This window comes from Arachis hypogaea, chromosome 15 (assembly GCF_003086295.3).
Source record: "Arachis hypogaea cultivar Tifrunner chromosome 15, arahy.Tifrunner.gnm2.J5K5, whole genome shotgun sequence".
Taxonomy (NCBI): domain Eukaryota; kingdom Viridiplantae; phylum Streptophyta; class Magnoliopsida; order Fabales; family Fabaceae; genus Arachis; species Arachis hypogaea.
This window is the reverse complement of record NC_092050.1, coordinates 7,683,322-7,708,783: the sequence shown is the minus strand read 5'-3', so window position 1 is coordinate 7,708,783 and position 25,462 is coordinate 7,683,322. Positions and strand designations below refer to the sequence as shown.

Here is a 25,462-nt window from a genome sequence, read left to right as displayed (position 1 = left end):
GTCTGAAATCAAAAAATTGAGACTTCTACAAAATGCAGGATATGTTTTGCGTGAATTCAAAATCAGAAAGCTGCAACAACCTGAAAAACGTAGCTTCCGATTGGTAGGAAAGCATATCGAGGGCTCAAAACGTGTTTTTGTTTCCTGCATACAAACCGAACCTACTTTATTGACCATGTGAGAACTCGAAAAATGGAAGTTGCATTTGGCAGCTGACCAAACTAAAACGCAGGTTGCGTTTAGTAGTCTTTCCAGTTGCATGCACGCCACGTATTGGAGAAGAGTGTTGTGGGGTGTGTAAAAACGCAAAACGCAAGAGGGAGGAGTTACTGAAGGGTAAAGAGTGTTGTGTGAGGTTAATACTGAAGAGTGAAGAGTGAAGACCCTTATGTGAGGAAGGTTGTGGGAGGAAGAAGAGTAGAAAGCTTAGGTTGATTTGGTTCTTAAAAAAAAAATGGTTCGTAATTTTACTAGACCTAAAGATCACATTATTGAGTACTTGGATCATCTTCAATGGGTAAGTAATTTTTAAAAAAAAATTATGATAAGTAAATATATTTATTTGGATTTTGTTTATTTATCTTTTAACAAACAATAATTTAATTATTATTTTCGTTATTAATATTAATAATAATACTATTATTATTATTATTAGCCAGTATTATAATGCTTAAGTCAAAAAATTGTTATCATGAGTAGTATAATAATAAAATACTGTGTAGGATAATGATAATAAATTATTAATATTTTTAATAATAAATAAATAATACTGTCTAAGATTAATAATTAATCGTTAGTATTTTGTAATGAAAAATAAATAATGTTTAATAGTTATTATTATTATCATGTCTATGATATGAATAGTAGTTATTTTTTATCATACGCGGTGCAGAACTCTTACACCTTGAATCTCTTCACTCTCACAGTAAATGGGGAGCGTTTTAATTTGAACACGAGACCTTGGCATTTTTAATGTCATTGCTTTCAACCATACTGGCAAAGTCTGGTAAGAAACTTTCCAATCACCAAAAACTTTTACAATAGTTTTCTGCTTTGCCAACCAAGCCTTGCGATAACTCACAGTGTAGTTGAACCTGTCTTGAACTTCTGCAATAACAGACTTCACCTTTATCGAGGGGTTTGTTTTGACCAACGGCCTAATGGCATCTGTAATTGTGTCTGAGTCCAACTTGGCATGATCTTGTGAAATCGTGCCCATGGTGCACGTGTGCTTGCCATTGTATCTTCTGATCTCCCAACAAGCTTTTTTTTTAATCAAGCTAGCTCGGATAAGTCAGTCACACCCTGCACCATATCCCTTGCATTTCGCATAGAATGTCTGCGGCTTAGACTCATACACAGTGTAATCAACTCCTCTAGAGATGGTGTAGCTTTTGATTGCAGATATCATCGACTCTCTCGAACCAAATTCCATTCTGACACTAAACTCGCCATCTTCCGCCGCAACGTTGCCTTCACCTACGACATGCGCACCACCATCAGTCAGACAAGGCAAATAAATTAAGCACTATAGAAAACTTGAGTTAATAATCATAACATACCCGTATTCGCATGCTCAGAAAATTCCGGAGAATGCATGGCTTCGAGATCTAGAGTCCGCATAAAAGACAGAACACCAAACGGGTGTTGGCTTACAATCGCATTCGCTTCATTTTGCACCGCCGGATTGCCTGCCAAGTCTCCGTCATCGTTTTCGTCATCGACTTCATAGTTAGCTTCGAATTCCTCTTCGCTGTCATTATTATCTTCTTCCCAATCTATATCCCCGCGCTCATCAACATTGACCTCGTCGTCGACCGTATCCATCCCCGACTGCTGTTCAAACTCAACGTACAGCTCTATCATCGGCACGTGAGATCGGGTTTGTTGATAAATATACAATATCTACTGCATACTGGCATCGTCAGTAATGGGCATTATTTGAAACTGTATTAGCCTACCAAATACTTGCAAATGACTTCTGTATAAAAGATTGCTCACCCTTTTCAAAATGTGGCTTTGAATGTTATTACAAATACCATTTTGCAACTCGACAAAACTCATGGTACATGGAATAGCAAATGACAACGGACATTCATAAACAAAAGTCACTCATTCATGTGTGTTTGTTATAACCTCACCGTTATAATATACTTGCAAATTTGTAACACCTTCCATAACTTCAGCCTCAACTAACTCTATTTTTTTGACACAGTTATATGCCAAAAAAGCACCCCACTAAGGACTTTATGCAAGAAAGAGTAAGAGGAGAAGTGAAGATGAAGATGAATGAAACTGGACTTCGTATTTATAGACAAAGATGTGGGTTTAAATATTATTTTGTGTACAAAACGTAACATGCGTTTTGGGACTTCAAAGAAAAAATTTCTGACACTAATAAAACGCAACCTGCGTTTTGTGGGCTTCAAAAATTTTTAAATTTTCTGGCTTCCAAAACGCAACCTGCGTTAAGCCTAAAACAAAATTAAAAAAAATGAAAAACCCAAAACGTAAGCTACGTTTGGTTTATTTCAAAATTTTAAAAAAATAAATAAGTACAAAACGCAACTTGCATTTTATCTCTGACCCATAGCAGTGCAATATTTTGGATTCTTTCCATTTTATGGTGTATCACGTTGCTTCTTTTCACAACCAAAAAAAATAGCCTACATATGTGTGTTATGCCAGAAAATAATTTAAAAATAGAAGAAAAAATAGTGTTATGCACACATATTGTATTATGATGTATTATGCAAAATTATGGATCTATAAATTTATAGTCCTGCAAAACGCAATATGCGTTTTATTAGAAACAAAATTACCACTACAACAAGTTATTATTATTATTATTATTATTATTATTATTATTATTATTATTATTATTATTATTATTATTATTATTATTATTATTATTATTATTATTATTATTATTAAGTTTTTGTTCGTCTCTGTACTTTTATCAAATTTTTAATTAGGTATCTATATTTTTTTCTTTTTAATTAGATCCCTACATTGCTTTAATTTTTTAATTAAGTCCTTCCTAGTGTAAAAAATATTAGAGTTAATTGAATATTTCTTTGCAAATTGAAGATATTTATAATTAAAAACTTAATTAAATATTTCACCGCATGTATTTTGGTAAAAATATTATGTTAATTTTAATATTTTTAATATGAAAATGACGTAATTATAAAATAAAAAACAATATAAAGACCCAATTAAAAAGAAAAAAAATATAAAGACCTAATTAAAAATTTAATAAAATTATAAGAACCAATAGAATAATTAAACCTTATTATTATTAATTGTAATTACTATTATTAAATACTACTACTATTATTATATATTATTGTTGTGTGCATTATTATTATTATTATTATTATTATTATTATTATTATTATTATTATTATTATTATTATTATTATTAAATGGAACTGTATATTTATTATTGTTATGATATTCACCGTTTTAGTTATATTATTGTTACTATTAGTTAATATTAGGAATAATAGTACTATTAATATTATTATTATATTATTATTAGATTATTAGTATTAGCACTTCGGTTATTATTATTATTATTATTACTAGAACGTAACCTGCGTTTTAATTATTATTAAAAAATAGTAAAATGCAAAACGTAACCTACAGGTTTTATTTCAAAAAATTTTTAAAAATAAAACGCAACCTGCGCTTTATGTTATTCAAAAACAAAAACAAAAAAAAAAGAAAAAAGATAAAAACATAAAACGTAACTTGTGATTTGTACTGACATCATAGCAGTGTAAATATTGTATAAACATCCATTTCATTATATAATATTAATATTTTTTTTCATATATAAAAAAATGAGCCGTGTTATGCGTTGATATGAATTATGGGGGTGCTATACATGGATGTGGGACAGTTTTTGGCTGAAATCTGGTGGAAGAAATCGGACCATTCGAGTTCTGTGCAAAAAAAATTGGGTTACCAAATCGGATGGTCCGAGTTGTGAGAGAGGAAAAATTTGAAATTTACGGTTAACTAATCGGACCGTTCGGTTAGTTTTTTTTTTTTTTTTCTAAAAAGAAAACGGACCCTCCGAGTTTAGATAAAAAATATTTTTTTGAATCTGTTAACGGTAATCGGTGGGTTCGAGTTGAGTATAATATGTTTTTTTACCATTATATAAGTGTGGGTAGCTCGTATTGTACTGATAAGAGTATTTCTTCAGTTCATCGTCTTCTTCCTTCAGCACCTCCATCTATCTTTCTCTCTTCTTTCAAACGAAGGAAAATAATGAGAGTGTGAAATTTATTCATGAGTGAGAAAAATTGATGATAGAGTCTTACTGAAAGTATATTATTTCGGTCAAATTTTGTTAGAAACAGTTGAATGAGTGAAATTTATTTATGAAAATCCGTTAGATATTGTTATTCCATTCACAATCTCATTCGAGGAACTAAAATGTGTGATTTATGAGAAGATAGAATCTGGGTTGTCTAGAAGAATATCATGTATTTTATACAGGTATCCCATACCTGTATTTGGCGGATTCGTTCAATTTCAGACGAAATATGTAACAGATGAAGCGAGCATGCAAGAGATGTTTTCAATGTACATTGAAAGTCGCGGTCAAATATCGTTCATTGAGGTGTATGTTGAATTCGAACCGTCTGAAGCCAATCGAAATATTGAATGGGAAGATTACAACAGCGACAGTGAAAAAGAGTTTAAAAGCAATTACGAAGTTGTTGGTCCCGATGGAGACGAAGACCAAGGTGACAGCACTGTGGCACCAAATGTAGCTGACATGGCAAATGCACTTGCAAACGAACATCTGTTTGAGCAGCCGTCTTTCATGCGAGTTTTAGACTTGGAAGCCATGCATCGAAGTTTTCGGAGTATATGAATGCAGGTATGTAATTGCCTATAGGTATACACGAAGGATTAGAATTTTATAATAATTTATATTGATTGCTGTGAACAAATAGTTACGTGACATGTGAATATCATTTTTCTCCTTGAAGAGGGGGGTTCGAACCCTATCTTCCACATTTTGGGAAATTTTGAAACTCAGGCAGTTTGATCGAACCGGTCTTACCGAGTTTGACCAGTTTTGACCGGTTCACTCCGAATTTGACTAGTTCGTTGCCTTATGCAGTCACATCATCGGACCGGACCAGTTTCGAGTTTGGTTCACCGGTTTCTCGATCGAACCGACCAGTCCGATTTGGTTTAATAACAATGCTCTCAGCTACACTAACATATTTATTTCAATTAAAAATCTAATAACAAACAAAAATTTATTACAAAAAATTCTGCCTAATTTACTCAAAATTTTCCAAACCATTTCCAAAAATTATTCAACTTAAATGTAATAATTAATTATAATTTCTAAAATTATTACAAAAAATTCTAAACATATATTATTTTTACTAATCTATGAGATTACATCAATTTAAATATTATCATTAATAAAAAAGTTTACTAATCAACTACAACTGTACATATACACATATATAGACTCAACAATAAATTCTTAAATTCTAACGATAATCACAATCTTAACCTATATGTTCCTAAATTTACTTTCTAACAATAATAACATTAACTCTATGACATATGATATTTATTTCATTTAAATCTAAATTTTTAACAATAATAATAATAAATCTGAAATATAAAAAAAATTAAAAACTAAACTTACATAATCAGAATGGCTGAGATAATGTATAATATGAAGTTCAGGACTATCAACATCTTTATATTTTTGTTTTTTTGGCATTGTGAATTTTTCCTTCAAGTTTGCATGAAGAACAATGGGGTTTTGGAGGCTGAAGAAGAAGAAGAGAGGAAAAGGATTGCTGGTGGGGTTCTATGAAAGAGATTCGGAGGGAGTGAGTTAGATTCCAGGAAGCATGTTGGTATAAGGGGCACCGTCCTGGGGGGCAACGAACGCGCGCCACGTAGCTGGGACCTCACAAATCGGACGGTCCGAGTTGCTCCCTCTAATCGGACCGTCCGAGTTCCTACCTCCAACTCCCTCGGTCCGATTTCAGCTCCCCTGACACCACATACAGGTAAGGCACCTGTGTTCTCCATAACGATGCAACACACCAAACTCTCCTCCATATTAAAAATAAAAAACGTAATTTTGAGGTTTGGTGTTTTTTTTTTTTTTTTGCTTTAAATCCTCTAAAGTAACAAAATTAATAAAATAATAAAACAACAAATTAATTATTATTAAATTTATAATTTTTATAAAATATATATTCTATTATCTTAATTTAAAAGTAGTTAATTATTTATAATATATATTTTTTTTAAGTGTCACATATGGGCTATGGCTCTTTTTTTTTTTTTTGGTTTTAGCTTTTTTTTTGGTGACTTTATATTTTTTTGGTGACTAGGTCTATGTATGTCTGGCTCAGTTTAGAAATGCAATAAATATATATATTTGTGGGTTTTTCTTCTGATTAGAAGATTAATATTTTTTGTTTTTTTTTTTCTTTGACGTGATTAATAATTTTTGTTAGAACTTCACTTCTAGCATTTGGGCTAATTTATTAATCCCTTTAGCCCAAGAAACCTACAAACCATTCATGTGCTATTTACATTTAACGTCAAAATCGAAGACAAAAAAGAAAAGTCAAAATCAAAAGAATTCTCTAGACAAACAAAAAAAAAGGTCAGCATTCCAAATAATAACGGGTTTTATGTCCTGATTGATTTTCCCTTGCGATAAAATAAAATCGGCCATGGTTGTACTGAACGTTTTTAATATCTGTAGGGCTAAAAAATGGTCCATAAACTCTCAATTCTTAATTCCTCCCTTTTTTCCCATTTGCCTTTTTTATGTGAAGGAATCACCAATCACGGGTTATGGTCCAAAAGATGTTTGCATGCCCTAATCTGACCAAGATAATGGAGTGTATGATACGTACATAGAACAAGGTCAATTCTACATAGTAATTGCTATGAGCAATAATATTCAATCTAAGTCATTCTAATATGTTATGGTAAATATATTATTTTAAAAAATATTACTAAAATTAAAATAACGTCTTTTTATTATTAAAGAATGTTTTTTAAAAATATTATTAAAATATAAAAAAATATAACTTTATTAATTTAATAATTTTAACAACACTTATATAGTTATATTAGAATGAATATATGTGTGTGGGTGTGTTTTTTTATTTTTATAAGTAATACCTAGCTCTCCCTTTTGAAATATCTATATTTATTAAGATAAAGTGATATGTGAACAATCTTATATTAATAGAAAGTTCACAAGAGGCAACTAGATCGATTCATGCTAAACTAAAATGGCACAAGAATTCATAATAATCTCTTGGATTGAGATTGGTTGACTTTCTAAGTAGGGTCATACAAACACAAACACAAAACACAAAACACAAACTGTTATTTCTTGTTTGTCGTGTTTTTTTCTTTTTTTACCTTTCAGCAAATAGGGTCAGTTCCTTTTACTATTGATTTATTAAAGTAGCATAGTTTTTGTAAATGAGTTAGTATTTTAGTAACCAAAATTTACAAAAAAAAAAGACCTCATATTTGCGCAGTTCACAATAAAAAGCAAAGCTAGGGGTACGGAATTAAAAGAGAAATATAATATACCATCTTTGTGTACATCTTTTTCATATTATATTTTCATTTTTATAAAAAATAATTAATACTAATATCATTTATCATCGGAATTGTGCTCTCTCCTTTTACCTCCCTTTATTTTAAAGTTGGATTTCGCTGGATTGCACTGCGCTCTCTCTCTTTCTCTTAGCTTGCAGCCAGAGACATGAAAGTGCACAAACAAAAAAGAAGAGACATACAGTAAATGGTAGAATATATAATTAAAGATTTAATTAATATGTGCCTGATAAATAAAAAATTTTAAATATTTTTATTTAATAAATATAAAATAAATATATTAAAATTTTGAAATTTTATAATTTTAGTAAAAAAATTTAATTTATAAATTTAATATGTACTTTTAAAACACAAAATAGATAAATTCCATAATTAAAAGTCACGCAACAAAAGAAAAAAAGGGAGCGTATATATAGGAAAAGAGATCCTTTATCTGCATGCCAAGACATAAATAAGTTTTAGCATCACTATTATGTCTCTTTTGGCACCCTTCAGAGTTCAGAATTTAGATCCTTTATCGTTCACCACAACAATCAAACCGTTAATTATAAGGTAAAAATTCAGGTGAAATTGACTTCACGTGAAGTTGATACCTGAGAATCGTTGGATGAAAATTTAGTCAAATCAGTCAAATCATCTAACGGCTCTCAGGTTTCAACTTCACGTAAAGTCGACTTCACCTGAGTTTCCACCTAATTATAATAGTACAAAACAATGTATTTTGCTTGTTTCTGCTTTCTTGTTTACTGAAACTGAATAAGACTAATAATTTGGTGTGGGAAAATTATATTTCATATCATTCAACTCCATTGAAATAATTCTTATAAAATTTGAATTATTAAACATGAGAATTACCATATACCATGCTTTGATAATATACGTGCCAATTGCACACTGAAATTATAGTAATTCCATTAATTACTTTAGAAAGTATTTAAAGATTATTCCCTACAGCATAAAAAAAATGAGGGAGAGGGGGGGGGGGTTGTGTTAAAGCAATTTCTTGGTGTGTTGCTAAAATGGGGAAAATTAATTGCTGATGCATGTGGCATAGGACACACTCAATTCATGTAAAACCAAAAGGACAATGATGTGATATTGTGCTATCATATTTTAGTTGTCCACTAGACATAAATGAGATTGACCTAATTGTTTCTGCCATTGGCAAGAAGCCGAATACATAGTGATAAATATTGCTTGTACATAATATATAAAGCGATACACTATGTTAAATATTCTCTCATTAGTAGTATATGTGTGAATTTTACATTTTATCTACAAACGAAAGTTCACATATGCAGTTGTTTTTTTTATGCGAAATTAATAGTTAAAAATTATTAAATAATTTGATATATTTGACTAAATTATCATCTAATAGTTTTTAATTATCAACTTCACATAAATACAACTGCATGTAAATTTCTATCTTTATCTAATAATATTACAAGTTTAATTTACTAAGTGAAATAACCACCGATGTCGATAGATAACGGCGGTTTTTAAATCGAATAGCGACAGTTTTTTACCGTCACAAAATAAATAGCGGCGATTTGTGAACTGCTTCAAGATAAGGCACGGCTAAACCGTTAGTAGGGCTGGCAATTCATACCCTACCCGCGGGTACCCAACCCGGTCCAACCCGTTCGGGTAGGGTAGGGTACGGGTTTAGGGTGTATCCTACTCTACCCTACCCACACCTCAAATATAACACATATTTTATAAAAATTAGGTATATAGTGAAGGAAGTGAGAGTTAAACCCACAACCTCTCTTATGTAATGACTTACAATAAGTGAACAACCACTAAACTAGTTAGTTAATTTAGTAATTTAGAGCATTAGTTTGTTATTTTTTATGTTATTAATATGTATAAAATTTGAACTGATTGAATTTTATATTTACTTTGAAAAAATTTAATATTTCTGCGGGTAGGGTAGGGTAGGGTAGGGTTTAGAACTTTAGGGTGCGGGTAGGGTTAGGATTGAGAGATTCTCAACCCGCGGGTAGGGTAGGGTAGAGTTTTAATAGAATTTTCAACCCGCGGGTAGGGTTAGGGTAGGGTCCAAACCCTACCCTACCCTACCCTACCCATTGCCAGCCCTAACCGTTAGTGACAACTTTTCTTAACCGTTAAAATAATCGCTGCAAATCAACATTTAACCACAGATAACATTTTGCGGCGGTTCTTCATCGCTGCGATATTTCAAAATGAATATGTTTCGCCTTTGTTGCGATATTCACAAGGATCCGTTGTTGGTTCCTAGACTTGAAAAAAAATAATTATATATGCGGCAAGACTTAATATGATTATGAAGAGATACAAAACAGCTTGAACGTTCGTAGTAAGTAGTTCTATGCTAAGAAGCAAACAAAAAATAGAGAACACAATGTAAACTATCTAGAATATATATGATTGAAGTTATACGAGGTAATAACCACAATCATGGTTGCTCCGTCTTCACATTAATGATGATAATACTGTAGCAAACTAAACTTCGTATATTTGATGATAGAGTATAATATTAATATACTAATTAATACTAATGTGTACATGTAGCAGAAGTAAAGAAGGATAGCTGTCGCTTTAAAGGAACACAGTACGAAATGTATATAATATATAGTTGTAAATTTAGTAACATGGTTGCAATAGACAAATATGTGGTTGATTAAATTAAATTAGGCGCAAAGAGATTGGCAGTAGCATTTAGTAATTGTGTAGCAGCTGCTACCACAGAGTGCGCATTAATGCTTCAAATTCTCGTTATTATTATAATATATGTATATAGTACAGAACCATGCAAATTAAATGTTTTTAATTAATTAATATATATGTGACATGTGATCCAATTTATTTAAGTCTTACCGGCTATCTAATAATTAAAAGAGAAATATTAATAGATCAATTTTTTTATTAATATTAATTAATATTTAGTCAATACTTTATTTTTATATTATTAAATTAAAAATTAAAAATTTATGATTTAAAATTTAATAATTAGAATTTAGAGTATTAACTATGTGCTAAAAATGATAATTATATTTGTCATGAAACTAATATAATATATGAATAATTATATCTTTAACACGTCATTTTAATCAAGGGTTTTTTTTTTAGATTTGCTAATTTTTTTTAGAATTTATTAATAATCGAATTCTAGACTTTTCGTATATAAAAATTTTCTGATATCGTGTTATGAACTCACTTCTCCTAAAATATATAAACGGATAAAAAAACATATAAATATTATATTTCTAATATTGATCATCTATCTTTACTCTAATTAAAAAGAATAAACGTTTAGAATGTGAAAACCTAAATACACAAAGTATACTATATATATCTTGTTCTATAAAAAATTTGACTCTAACAAAAGATAAAAACTAATGTCATAAACAATTTTGTAAAAGTAACTCAATGGGTAATAAATAAATAATACCGGAAGACTGCGTACGGCGTATGCATGCAGCAAGCTCCTCCTCGCTTGGAGACAAGACGACCGCAAATATTAACAAAAATAAAACACAGAACAATGAGCTCTTTGCTTAATTATTCATTCTATGTTGTGGTGTGAGTGTCGTTTCCAAGCACATACATCCTTTCTTTTTGTTCACATTGTTCTCATCGTATATAGATATGTTTATGGCACTTTGCATGCCATGCATTTTTTTGTTCAGACCCTAATAATATACCTTCCCATTTCTATTAATTATCATAATATTTTAGAGGGTTTTTATATCTTTTAAATTTAAAATCCTAACTCATAAATTTATTAAAATAAAAATAGACCAAATCATAATTAAGTCTAAAACAAACAAAATAAAATAAACATAAAATAACCAACCAAAATAATCATATAATAAATATTAAGAATGTGATAATGCCTATTTAATTTATCTTAACTAACGAGAGTCTTTAATACATTTTGAAAATAATAAGAGGTTTGACTTTCTATAATTATTAATCATTGTCTTGCGTGTCTAATTCTTGATGCATCTTCTGAACGAATGATTTAGTTATGTTTGCAAAACTTTTTTTATTTTCTTAGTTGTTGTTCTTGTAATTAGACCAATCGACATATAACAGTTCTCAGTTTATCCTACAAAGCTCGTACCAAATAGTATATATCTCCTAATTCGACAGGTTAAAAACTAATCTGTTATGGATCTGAACTCCATTTAAAAATATATCACTAGCCAATAAACTATTGCATGTATAAGACAAAATTTAAACTCCTAATATTTAAAGATCTTCTGCTGACTACTCGACTAACTCAAATTGATTTTACTAATTATTTATTTATTGGCCAATTATTTGTGTGGAAATTTAATTAATTAATTTAAATAAATGAGAATTAGTGATAGTGAATGTGTGGAGTGGAGTGAATAGTAACGAACAATATTTAATAGTAATGATTCGTGTCTGATGCACGGAGCTGAAAAAGATTTGGCAGTGAAGCCTTGATTTTGAATAATGAATTCTTTACCTACAGCAAGTACATTCACGATTATTACTATATCAATTAAGGGTTGACTGGTCTCCGTTACTGCATTTCTTTTTAAATAACATGTACGTTTAATAATCAATTTTTTCAGTTATTCAATCAAATAATGCATAATTATAAATTAATTTCTTTTTAACTAAATTGACGAAAGTAACTCTAGTTTAGATTCTGCTAATTACAATTTTCAAGTCTTCAAACACTCTATTAGTTTATTGCTCGAGTTAAAAGGGATGATAAGTATTGAGTTAATAATCAAAATCGTTCCTGAAAGATATTTCGATCCTTATTTTCGTTTTCGAAAGATAAATTTAATCAAAATCGTTCTCAAAAGATTTAAAATTAATCACGTTAGTCCCTCCGTCTATTTTGTCACTAACAACATTAATTTTGCTGACGTGACACGTTAATTTTTTTGTCTTTTTGGTCATGGGCTGTTAAGCCAAAAAAAAATAGAAACAGAACCCGACCCACCCGTACCCGCCCTGAAAATCCCTCCTCAACCCATTTGAGTAGCTTCGAGCCTCCATTCCCGTCCCGCTGCAACACAACCCTCGCAATGGTGGTTCTTCAAGCTTCACGCTGCGCACTGTCTCCAGTAACCACCGCCGTCGCCGGATGTTGCAGACATACCACGCCTTGCCTGAACGCCAACCTTCGCCACCTATCAAGCATCTTAGATCCCCTGCTCCACAGTTGTTGCCACCGCCGCATCAATGGTATAGTGCTCGCTTTCCACCCCAATCCAATTGGTTGCCCTGTCGTTTTTAGCGGAAATTTTGGACTTGGGGTTTGCTTTCAAAATTACAGCTTTGTTGCCGTTTGCGTGCTTCCTCGCGTTGATGTAGTTCTTTATGGTTTTATTCACATAAAACATCTACAGTGTAGGGTATTGTTGTAGTTAATAATTTGCTGTAGTGTAGATTGTATCGTTTTTTTCTTTGGTTTGTTGATTTTGAAGACTATGAAGAGGTAGAAAATTGAACCTTCCAATTCGAGGAGGTTTAGGTTGTTCAAATTTTGTTTGCTATTGGAGTGTTATATTTGGTTTTCATTTCGTGCAAGTTTCCTCAAATTCTGAAGATTGTGTCAACGATAAGTGGGGATGAGATTTATGATGGATTGGATGGTGTCGCTATTGTTGGTGGCTTAGAAGGTTCAGAGTTGAGCAAACCTTTTGTTAGTTCTGCTTATCGAGATTCACTTCACCGGAGGCTAGATGATAGCACGGACAAGGATGCTCCCTTGAGACCCAACAAAGTTTCACTGAAGGAGGAAGAACATGGTGGTGAATCCGTGGAGCGTGTTCCTCAGAAGTATGGCAGAATTACTGGAAGAATCATGCGGCAAATGAATAGGACAAACAATTTATCTGTACTTGAGAGAATGACAGATGATGCATAGACATTGGGGCTGAAGGCTTGGGGAGAATTAGACACGGTTGATGGCGTGGAGTCCGGAGAGAAATCTATCATTAAAGGAAAGCCTGAGTCCTGTCTTTCTTGGATATCAATGACCGAGGATGAATTGCAGAAGAGAGATGGCTTGATGTTTCTACCTTGCGGACTAGCAGCAGGTTCCTCAATCACTGTGGTGGGAACACCTATGTTCCTAAGCTTGAGAAATTGAGGAAAAGTGATGGATTGGTTGCAGTTTCACAGTTCGTGGTTGAGTTACAAGGACTAAAGTCAGTTGAAGGGGAAGATCTTCCGACTGAATCCTCGGTTAAGAGGGGACGGGAGCAAATGACCAGTTATCGAACATAATACCTGCTATCGAATGCACTGGGGAACAGCTCAAAGATGTGATGGCTTGCCAACTGAAGATGATGAAGGAATGCTTGAAGAACCACCATTGCGGGGGTTGTGTTGCAGCGGGACGGGAATGGAGGCTCGAAGCTACTCAGACGGGTTGAAGAGGGATTTTCGGGGTGGGTCGAGTTCTGGGTAGTTAGGGTTCTATTTTTGTTTTTTAGGCTTAACAGTCCATGACCAAAAAGACAAAAAAAAAAAAAAACTAATGTGCCACGTGAGTAAAAGTAACGTTGTTAGTGACAGAATAGACGAAGGGACTAACATGATTAATTTTAAATCTTTCGAGGACAATTTTGATTAAATTTATCTTTCGAGGACGAAAATGAAGATCGGGATATCTTTTGGGACGATTTTGACTATTAACTCGATAAGTATTATATATTTTCAAAATTTTCCGAGAAAAAAAGAAATATACAGTTAACATATTAGATATAGAAATTATTAAATACTATAGATACATATAAGATATTAAATGTATTTAATATTATTTAATAATTTTTTAAATATCAGAAATATGAGTTAAAAGATACCATTTCTCGGTTAATTTTTTTATGTATATGGAGGGTTTTATTTTTACAAAATTAAAGTTTTTTATTTTACAAAAATATGAAAGTAAATAAAAAAAGGTGAAATTGCAGGGGTGGCTTCTATTTTTTTTTTAAATAATAAAAAACCAAAACCATTGATAACGATTTCCTTTTCCTAATTTTCTAATTTGTCACACTAAAATTATTTGCAATTTTTGAGGAAACTGCTGGAGGGGTTTTCCTTCCATCTTAATTTTAAAAAAAATGGTGAGAGCTATTTGAGTTACCTTAAGGGAAAAAAAAAATAGTAAATTCAGACAATTTGTGTTTTTCAAAAAAAAAAAAATTCACTAGAAATGATTTTTACATTTTGCCACACACTTGTAAAATACAAAACATACAATTTTTTTGTTACACACCAACTTTGCTACCATAATAAAACTAATTTTCATCATTATTCTTCTTAAACACAATATAAAAGTATTGTCGATTTGTTAAAATATTTATTTTCTTTAATTTATTAATAAAAATGTGATTAAAAGAATGAATTATAGGATGAACTATGTTATGATTTTTTTTTTTCAAAAATCGAAGATATTAGGTAAAGATATATTAATCTTATGCCTAAGAAATTAATTCCTCTTAGAATTTATAGCTTTTTTGTTTTATCGGTTACATTATTATTTATTTAATTTATAGTTATCATATGAGTTAATTATTTATAGTTATCATGCCCGTTAATATCGAGAGTAAATCATGCTTCTGCAGGTTTTAGTATTTTAATTTTTTGAGTAATAAGATAAATAGATTATTGAGAAATTTTGAGATAGATTCATAACTTTTTGATAAAAATAAAGTACTACGTATATTTAAAAAAAAAAATTCGTGATGGATTTATAGGTTTCCCAAAAATAATAGTAAGTTATTGAAAATTTCCAACAATAAATTCACAGACTTCTAGAGACAAATAAAAAAAATTGAATTTTAGACCATTTCTTTAATAAAATATTTATTATATCTTTTATTACATAAAAATAATTTAGACATAATTATTAAATTAATTTTTAAAAAAATAATTTTATAAAATTTTTCCCGTAGTTTTTCAACTTGTCCTATTACTTTAAATTATTTGACAAGTAGGAAGGAGAAGGGTGAAGTGGTGAAGCTTCCGTTTTGGAGTGGTCATAGTCAACGCTTTACGATTCCCCATAATACATCCTTTCTAGTTTCCAGTATCACTGCCTTCTCTTGTCATTACCACATTATTACTTTTAAATATTTTTGTTTGTATTTAGTTTAAAAACGAGGACTTCTATCATTCTTTGTGAAGAAAAAAAAAATGTATAAACCATATATATTTTTAATTACAAAATTAATGTTATATTCTATTCGATTGTATTTTTTCTTCTTTCTTTTTATGGTTCTGGCAATAATATAAAAGAAAATGCAAATATATACTACGAAGCATTTAAGAATTTATCATTTATTAAAAGTGTTCTAAGTTCTAACAACATTTGATAAGATGGTAGAAAATTTTTTAAAGCTTTTTTATCTATTTAATTAATTTAGAATATAAACTACACAGTTTTTGTTTTGTTTTCTTTAAAAAAAAGTTTTGAATTTTTTGGATCTTGCTCACAAGTATCATAAATTCATAATGACACTTTATAAACCAAATTAGGTTAGTGTAATACTTAGTTCACTAGTCCGCTTAAATAAGTGTTGGAGATTCGAATCTCGTTTTGTGTATGTAGTAATTTATTGGCTAGCGACAAACTCTTAAACAGAGTTTCATGACGAATTAGGCTTTAGTCTGTCAGAGATACCATAAGTAACAAAAAAAAATAATAATAATGACACTTTATAAGGATATTATAAATAAAAATTAAATAGAAAATATAAAATTTAGAAATTTGTAATGTATTAATAACGTATTGAAAGAATACAAGTTTTCTTTCTTAACTTTCTTATTCAATAGTGTGTTAGAATACTATCAGGTAAATTGAAATATTTTTTTAGTATGGTAAAAAGTAATTGTAAATAGAGGATAAAATAATTAATAATACCTAAATAAATAAACTTAATATTCTATGAGTATAAAAACATTTTATATTATTATATATGCAATCATTAAATTTTAATTATATATTATATATAGAACATGATTCTTATCAATCTCTAGTAACTAAATTAAATTATAACTACATATACTACACAGTATTTGTGTCAAATATATTAGAAATAAATGAGCATTATTAAAAATGTGATCAAATAGTTTTTTTTTTTATTAAAAAGATATGTATCATGTTTGTACTAAAAAAAATTATAATAAAAACTTATTAAACCATATAAGATATATGAACTTTTATAAACTCATTTAAATTCATAACACAAAACATACAAAGCTGTATTTCTTCATTATACAATTTTATCCTTTTGCAATGAGTTAAAATATGAATTTGAATAACTATAACTCATCATATATTGTTTTACGCACATGTATAAATGGTTAATTAATAAATACATTAAAAACCTTAAATTTTATTTTTTTTTAATATAAAATTGTGTTGAAAAGGTATTTTTAATATGTCAGTTAAATACTAAAATAAAATAATAATAATAATAATAATTTGTCCGAGAGAAGGGAGGAGTGGGAAAAAGAAAGAGACAGAAAAGAAAAAGGAGGGAGTGAAAACAAAAAACAAAACAATTAAAGAGAGAAAGAGAAGGCATACATATTACATATTACAAATACGATAATTTTGTTTTTGTTTTTGTTTTTGGTTTGGACACTATCCACTCCCTACTCTCTCTACTTTGCAGAAGCAGAAGCAGAGTAACACACTTTGCAACGTTCTGAATTCTGATTATTATGTAAAATCAGAGACACAGAAACAGAAAGAGAAAGAAAAGAGTAGTGCCATGAAACAAACAACAAACAATGCAACAAACACAAACACCTTATCTGCTTTGAACATGAACATGCCTCACACACAAGAAGAGGAAGAAGAAGAAGAAGAAGAAGAAGAAGAAGAAGAAGAAGAAGAAGAAGAAGAAGAAGAAGAAGAGGATGATGATTCTCCCTCCTTCTTCGATGCCCTTCTCTGCGAAGAAGAGAAGAACATTCTCGATGATGATGACAACCACCAAAGCCTTCTCATGGACAATCATAATCATCATCATCACTTGTTATGGGAACACGACCACATCCTCTCTCTTCTCTCCAAAGAGACACACACTCACACCATTAATGCTTTTCTCGAGGCTCCACGAAACGACGCCGTCTCCTGGATTTGCAAAGTTAGCTGCTTCTATGGCTTCACTGCTTTGACCACTGTACTTGCAGTCAACTACTTCGACAGGTTCGTCACAAGCCTAACATTTCAGAGGGACAAGCCATGGATGACTCAGCTCACCGCTCTTGCGTGTTTATCTCTTGCTGCCAAAATGGAAGAGATCCATGTTCCACTTCTCTTGGACCTCCAAGTATGCTTCTTTTTCTCTAACTCTTCCTCAAGTTTCTTTCTTTCTTTCTTTCTTTCTGAACCTGGGTTTTTATTCATAGGTGGAGCAACCCAAGTTCTTGTTCGAAGCCAAGACTGTTCAGAGAATGGAGCTTCTTGTGTTGTCTACACTCCAATGGAGGATGAACCCTGTCACCCCAATTTCCTTCTTTGAACACATTGTTAGAAGGATTGGTTTGAAGACCCTTTTGCATTGGGAGTTCTTATGGAGGTGCCAGCGTGTTCTTCTTTCTGTCATTCCCAGTAAGCATTTATTTATGCTACACTGTTTTCTATTAATTATATTCAGATTCGATGTAACTATTACTTATTATCATTGTATTCAGATTCAAGGTTCATGGGTTATCTCCCTTCTACATTGGCTGCTGCTACCATGATCCATGTTATTAAAGAGATTGAACCGTTAAATGCAATGGAATACATAAATCAACTCATGGGGTTACTCAAGACTAGTGAGGTTTGTGTTCTTGATTAAGTTCAACTGTTAATTTGTCAAATATAACTAAGGATTTGGTGAGTAATTGAGGAATTGGAAATGGTTGGTAACAAAAAAAATATTAGTCAAAAACTACCAAAACCATTTAGGTATTAAAGTACCCTGTAATAAATAAAGGTTAAATAAGATAAGTTTAGACTATTTGAAGCGATTGTTTTTTGTCTCACTAGCATTAGTATTGGAGAATTTATGGTGGTGGTGATCCTGCAGGAACAAGTGAATGAGTGCTACAAACACATAGTGAAACAATTGGTTTTGAATCATGAAGGCATTTACAATCTTTGCCAAAAACGCAAACGGATATCCGAACCAAGTAGCCCCGGGGGTGTAATTGATGCATCATTCAGTTGTGACAGCTCAAATGATTCATGGACAGCAGCATCTTTGATCTCTCCTTCACTATCAATGGAGCCAATGTTTAAGAGGAGCAGAGCTCCGGACCAGCAGATGCGATTCGCCACAGTAAATCGAGTGTCTATCAATGTTATAGATAGTCCTCCTTAATAATAACTTTAACTTTGTATTCTAATTCCAACATGGTAGGTTTCTTTGGCATATATATCTGGAATTCTGATATTCAAATGAACTGTATCATGTTCTTAATTTTACACATTGCTGCTAAAACATTTGAAATTCAATGAGGTTTGAGTGGAACATGGATTATGATATTGAGTAGAAAGATGAATTGTAGTTTTTTAAGTTTAACTTTGTTTCTTTACTTTCTTACTATCATCTGCCAATCTTATCTCATGTTTGTGCAGAATAAGATCTAGATATTGGAGATTGTTAACAGATAAAGAAAGATGGCTGAAATTTCTTTAGTCATACATTGCCATTGATGGAGCAAACCATACCATGCATGAATGTGTTTTGACTATAACATACCTAATTTACAAATCAGTTTATATCTGAGGTATGTATGTTTGACTCATTCCCTTTGCCTCAACATATTAAGATCTTAATAGCTCAGAGAATTGAAAAGTATGCATGTAAGTCACCCAAATTTCTCGCTATTTACTCTTAAGAGTTGTTAGTTATTAAACTCTTCTTTCGGTTCTGCATTCCACTCAGTGTGTAAATAACTTAAGTTGTAAATTATTAGCAGAAAGAAAATTCCAATTTCAAATGGCTTGATGTTTCAGTAATCCTATAGTCAGATCACACTTTATTTCTGTTTGACAATTCATTATGATAGTGTGGACTTTAAGCAGTTTTGTGTCTGTGGTTGCAAATAATTTAATACAATGTTTGTTGTTGTTATACCATATTATGAATGAGTCTGAGTCTATTATGTTATGTTAAAGCTTAAGACTATTCTTGTGTTAGAAAAAAGAGCACCAGGAATAATAATAGTATATTGTTCCAATTAATGTAGGATCAGGGAGATGGGGGAACTCCATCATTGCTTCTTTTGTGGATTTATATCACATTAAAGTGATGATTTGAGCCAAAACAAAAAAAATGCATTAGGCAAAGAAGATATGTAAGGAAAGAATGATTAAGAGGAACTTTATAGCTGCTATATATCATGGTACTTGACCTCTCAGAATATAGGTGATGGGTGATTGAGAAGACTCTTTCTTTTTTTTTAAAAAAAAATAAAAAATAAAAAATAAAAGAAGAAAAGTGCATGGGTTCTCTCTACTTCTCTTATAGCTTTTAGGGGTCTTGTCTTACTAGTGATGACTATTATGCTTGACAATGAAAAGTGAGAAATCAACAATGTTGACTATATATAGGGCATAGGCACTGTCTTGAACAATCAAAATGGGTTCCAAAAAGACAATTCTTATATTTAAGACTATTTATATGGTTATTTGTAAAGTTTTTACTTTTTAAAATTAAAGTTTTAAATAAATTGTAACAATGAATTTTAGCAAATTAAAATAATTATAAGTTTTAATAAGGATAAGTCACAAATTATATTTGATGGATTTATTTTTAACATTTAAAATAGATATAAGTATAATGAAGAATAAAAATAAGTGTAGATGTTAATTAATATATAAAATTATATTAGATTTTTCAATTTAAAAAGTATATTTTCAAAATAATATACTTGTGCTTTCTAAAAGCTTTGCCAAATCTTATTTTACATAAATTTAATACATTATTTTTAGGTAAATTAAACGATAAAAGAGCAAAACTCTTACTTGAATTGGTTCAAAGATGATATGATATAAACAAAAATTTCTTGTGTGGTAGCAAATGAATGTTCATACTTTATGTCATTCATATTTTCAGTTTGAGGTTAATTTTTATTCTATGATCCGAGCAAAAATACTAAGAATTTGTCTATGATAATTGATAAAACTTAACTTTCCAAAAATTCTAGTCCAATAATGTGAGACTGGTCAACGGAGAACGAACTCTTTTCAAATGACAAACTTTTATTTGGGGTATGGTGGTTGGCTTTGTTCTTCCGATGTGGTCCTTGATTATTTGCCATTTTTTTTCCTCTTGTTTTTCTTTTGCGTTGGTTACTTGGTTATGAGCACTATGTCCCTTGCGATGATGGTTTTTTCAAGAGGCCAACGGCGTGAGATTTTCAAAGTGACAGCTATGTTTCCTGCCAAACAATTATTATTTGGTGATATGATATCATAAGTCTGTTTCAAAGGAGTCAAATTCGGTAGTTGCATGCAGTGCTTTCTTTAATGTAAAGACATAGGGAAAAAAAAAATACTTAGATAAAATGAAGGTCCATTTCGGATTTCCTATGTCACTACAAAGTAGAAGATTGTGATGTAGTTGATTGAACAATTGAATTGTCATAGGTTAGGAGAGAGCATAGATTATTAATATTATTATGAAGAAACATTTGCGTTGTGTGTTTGTAAAGTTGTATGGTAATAGGGACCACAATGGGTGATGGGGTGTGAGCAAGAGACAGGTAATGTGCACGAATATGCATCTAAAGTAGTTACCTATCATCACACCCTTTAAGACCGAGCATGCTTTTGTTGCACCAAGTATTAGCCTCTTTTTAATTTATTGCAGTCAAAACTGCCAAATTTATCTAAACAAATTAATTACGTGTCTGCAAATTAATTTGGGTGTAGCTCTATTACACTATTAGGTAGTGCAAGGTTGGGGAAACAACACGTCTATGCACTCAACTATAGTCTACTAGTTGTGAACTCAATAGTCCAAAAACATGTCCTAACCAAAATAATAGTCCTGTAATAATCTCTACCTATGGAGTTTAATTTTGATGCATTAAAAGTATAAAATATTTTGTATAATTATTTGAATGACTATTAAAAGATAGTTATTTTTTATTGACATAATTTTATATAATTAATTGGAGCATATGTAAAATTAATTTATATTGATGGTGTATCAAAACTAAAATTAAAATTTTAATAATTATGTTAATATATCCAATATCTCTTATAATAATCATATGTCAGGATGGTAAATAAGCACATTCTGCATCAAACAGGTTCACTAACCATATGGGCTTGGACTTAATTGAGAAAAATGGGCCAAATGTGGGTTGAAACTTTTTCTTGGCCCAAATAAATTAATTGATAGGCCGAAACCCAGAAACTTAAACGAAGACAAGTTACTGACCAAAAAACAAAAGAAGAGAACTTACCAAGTTTGACCAAAAACAAATGAGAACTTTCTGATACATAATTGCTTCGCTGCTAGTCTGCTACGCATAAATATGACATGTAGATTTATAATTAAAATTTAATTTGACATATTATTAACTCAAAAATATTTCATGCAAGTATTTTAACTATATCAACAAAGGTGTTTGACTTTCGTGAGGATGGATCCAGAAATTTTAATAAGGAAGAGTCGAATTTTAGATAATTTTTTTATTTTATAAAAATAATTAATATATAATTATTAGAATTAGTTTTTTAAAAGATTTATCAATATATATATAATTATAATTTTTTTATAATTTTATTTTTAATATGATAATTATATAAAAGAAATATAACAATATTAATAGTACATTATAAAATTATAAAATACTAATAATTTATAGCATATTTAGTTAAAAATTATCACATATCTTATTAATTAAAATTAGTTCTTCAAAAAATTTTAAAAAGTTTGAAAATAAATTATAAATTATTAATTATTTGAAAGACACAATATTCTTATAGAATACAAGATATAAAGATATCTTTATAAATTTTTTTAACAACGTAAATTTAGAAGAAAAATGAGTATTTTTTACAAAAAAATAATATTTAAAGTACATATTGTGATTACCAAAATATAACTACGAAGTCATTATTAATATAATAATATAAATGTTAAATATCTTAATATAAAAAAATAAATATAGAAATTATTATATAAAAATTAATTTAAAAGGTACAAAGACTTGAGAGTATGATATTAAATTAGTTAAGTAAAAAATATTAGTGAATTAAACAATTAAAACATAAATCCATCACATAATAAAAAATAATGCATATAAAATTATTAAATTACATAATATTTTTTTATTTTTTAAATATATATCTCATATATAAGTATAGTTTCTTAAAATTTGGGGGTCGAGGGCCAAGGCCACTACTCGCCCCCTCTAAGTTTGCCCCTGCTTCCATACCCGTTATTTTAGACTTTTTTCATATTGATAGTGTAATATACTAATATTGTGATTGGGTAATAGAACAAATGTTTTTTTTTTACATTAATTAATAAGGTACTAAAATTAGTTTTTAAAATGTTTGAATAAAAGAATAAAAATAATTTTCTAATCTCTATATTTTTATTGTTATATTAAGAAATATCTATTATCATTTATCTAATTTTTAGAGTGATAAAAAAAACTTTTTGAGACATTCAACCAATACAGTATATTGAAAACTTAATACCTTTATTTTTTATCAGTGCTAAATATATATCCAAAATGATTAAGAATACACTTTTTACTCTTAATTAATAAAAATATATATTCTAAAATAAGAATAAGAAAATACTAGCTTTTTGTTTTGAATCCTTAACTATAACACTAAAAACATTATAAATGGAAAAAATAATAGGGTAAAAGTTTTTTTTTTTTTTTTTAACTGCATGGATATTCTTATATTATTTTAAAATGTCAAGTGATGTAAGTACTTGAAGTTAAAGTATTAAAACAAGTTTGATCTCTTTTTATATTTTGGTCAGACCAACCTGGCTACACAAAACAGAGACGGTTAACATAATTAATCCATTTGAATTTAGAGGACCAATCCATTGAACTCTGTTTCTAGCAGGATTTTGGATGGAATTTGGAAATAGAGACCGACGAATCCATGGGAATCTTAAATAATGACATTTAGTTAGTTAGATAAACCCTAAAATAATTAATTAAATGTAAGGATATGTGTTGCACTTCCGTGAGAAATAATGAGATAAGGGAAGGTTTTGTTGAAGATCACGCCACTGCGGCAGTTATGATTGTTGCATTAGTGGGAAATGAACTGTCCATAACATAACATAGACTTATACTGTAAAGTTAAAGAATTTGTTATCGTGTCTCTTAAGAATATAGATTAAATATTTTATAAAAGAGAATATTTTAATATTACTTTTTATAAAAATATTTTTTTTATATTTTTAATGTATAAAAATAATAAATAATATTAAGATATTTTTTTATGGTATGTTTAACTTATGCTTTTAGAATATAATTAAAACTACTCTGCAGGTGAAATCTTTTCTTTCTTTCTCTTAAGTTTGAACTTTCACTAATAATGTGAGTGTGACATTGATAGATGCCAGCTTAAACGGTCAATTATTACATTCATAATCTCATTCATCAAAATCTCGTTTGCTTAACAAACCAATGCATGCAAGTAGCCACTCATTTTGAACTTATCTCTAACTACACCCTCTCACAAATTCCAATTCATCACGTTGCCGTTTTAGTTAGTTAACACTTGTGACTCGCCGAAAACGACACTTGCGTTGCACCCTCCCACCGCTCCCTTAATTTCTTCGGTGGAATCTATTGTTTTCTCTGCTCATTCCTTGCTTCAATTTAATTATTTTGTGTTCTAACTTCTAACAAAATTACTTTTTATATATTAAAACAAAAATACTATTTGATATTAAAATCAGTACTAATATCAATTATTATATATTTATATATAAATATATATTGTTTAATTTATTTTTAATATAGACTTAACATAGTTAATATTAAAAATGTAAAAAAATATTTTTAATAAAATATTTTGCTCTTATAATATTTTTAAAATATACGCTTGCCCTTTTTTATTTCAAATATTAACTACTAGTAAGTTCTTTTTGGTCGCTTTCAGTAGAATAAAACGGAAAAATAAAATTAAAGCTGTATTTAAAAGCCACAGAATATATTATTTTAAAAAAATAATAAAATAAGTGACTAATTAAAGAATAAAGATAATTGGTATTCAATTAACTCTGTTTTTATGATGGCAATTGTTGTTAGCTTTCAAAATCTATTGGCCGACCTATGTTGGTTGATGCCGTGATTTATTAATTTAAAAACATATAACAACCATTAATTAATTAAATAAAGGTTTCTTGGGTTCCAGAGAGGAAGCGTTATCTATCCAAAGCAGCTAGCTATCGTCATGCTTGATGTTGAAAGGGTTGGACGCTTTCACATTCTTTGCAAGCAAGCAAGAAAAGAAATATTTTCACACATTCTCCAATATCAATCTACTTGTAATTTCTTGCTATTCATTTTTTTTCCCTCTCTTTTTGGTTGGTTTAGAATTTAGACTTTTAGTTTGGGATTACGACTTCCACCAAGCTTACATAGATAAAATTAGATATGGAGTGGTCACATATTGCCCATGGTTTTTAAAATTTCCCATTCCGGTTTTTTATTTCACATAAAAATGGTCAAGTTTAACGTTTGTGACTTGAGAGGTGTCTTATAATAAAAAAAAATAATTATTTGTAGTCATTAACTTTGTAAATATTAATAAAAATATGAAAAGAGGATA

At 29.8% G+C, this 25,462-nt stretch overlaps 1 protein-coding gene across 3 annotated transcripts; it reads left to right on the top strand.

Annotated features, from left to right (window-relative positions):
- Positions 1-17,231: 17,231 nt before the first annotated feature.
- On the top strand, positions 17,232-20,041 carry LOC112748489 (cyclin-D3-3). Of its 3 annotated transcripts, XR_003175021.3 has the most exons (6): positions 17,232-17,975; positions 18,055-18,256; positions 18,340-18,470; positions 18,720-19,048; positions 19,271-19,422; positions 19,885-20,041. XR_003175021.3 is itself a non-coding variant. In XM_025796724.3 (5 exons), the coding sequence occupies exons 1-4, from the start codon at positions 17,412-17,414 to the stop codon at positions 19,011-19,013; spliced, it is 1,191 nt and encodes a 396-aa protein (XP_025652509.1). In that variant the 5' UTR covers positions 17,232-17,411; the 3' UTR covers positions 19,014-19,048; positions 19,271-19,769. The 3 variants fall into 3 exon arrangements, 2 of the variants coding, with proteins under 2 accessions (XP_025652509.1, XP_025652508.1); XM_025796724.3 differs by lacking the exon at positions 19,885-20,041 and having other exon boundaries at positions 19,271-19,769; XM_025796723.3 differs by lacking the exons at positions 19,271-19,422; positions 19,885-20,041 and having other exon boundaries at positions 18,720-19,214.
- Positions 20,042-25,462: the final 5,421 nt, after the last annotated feature.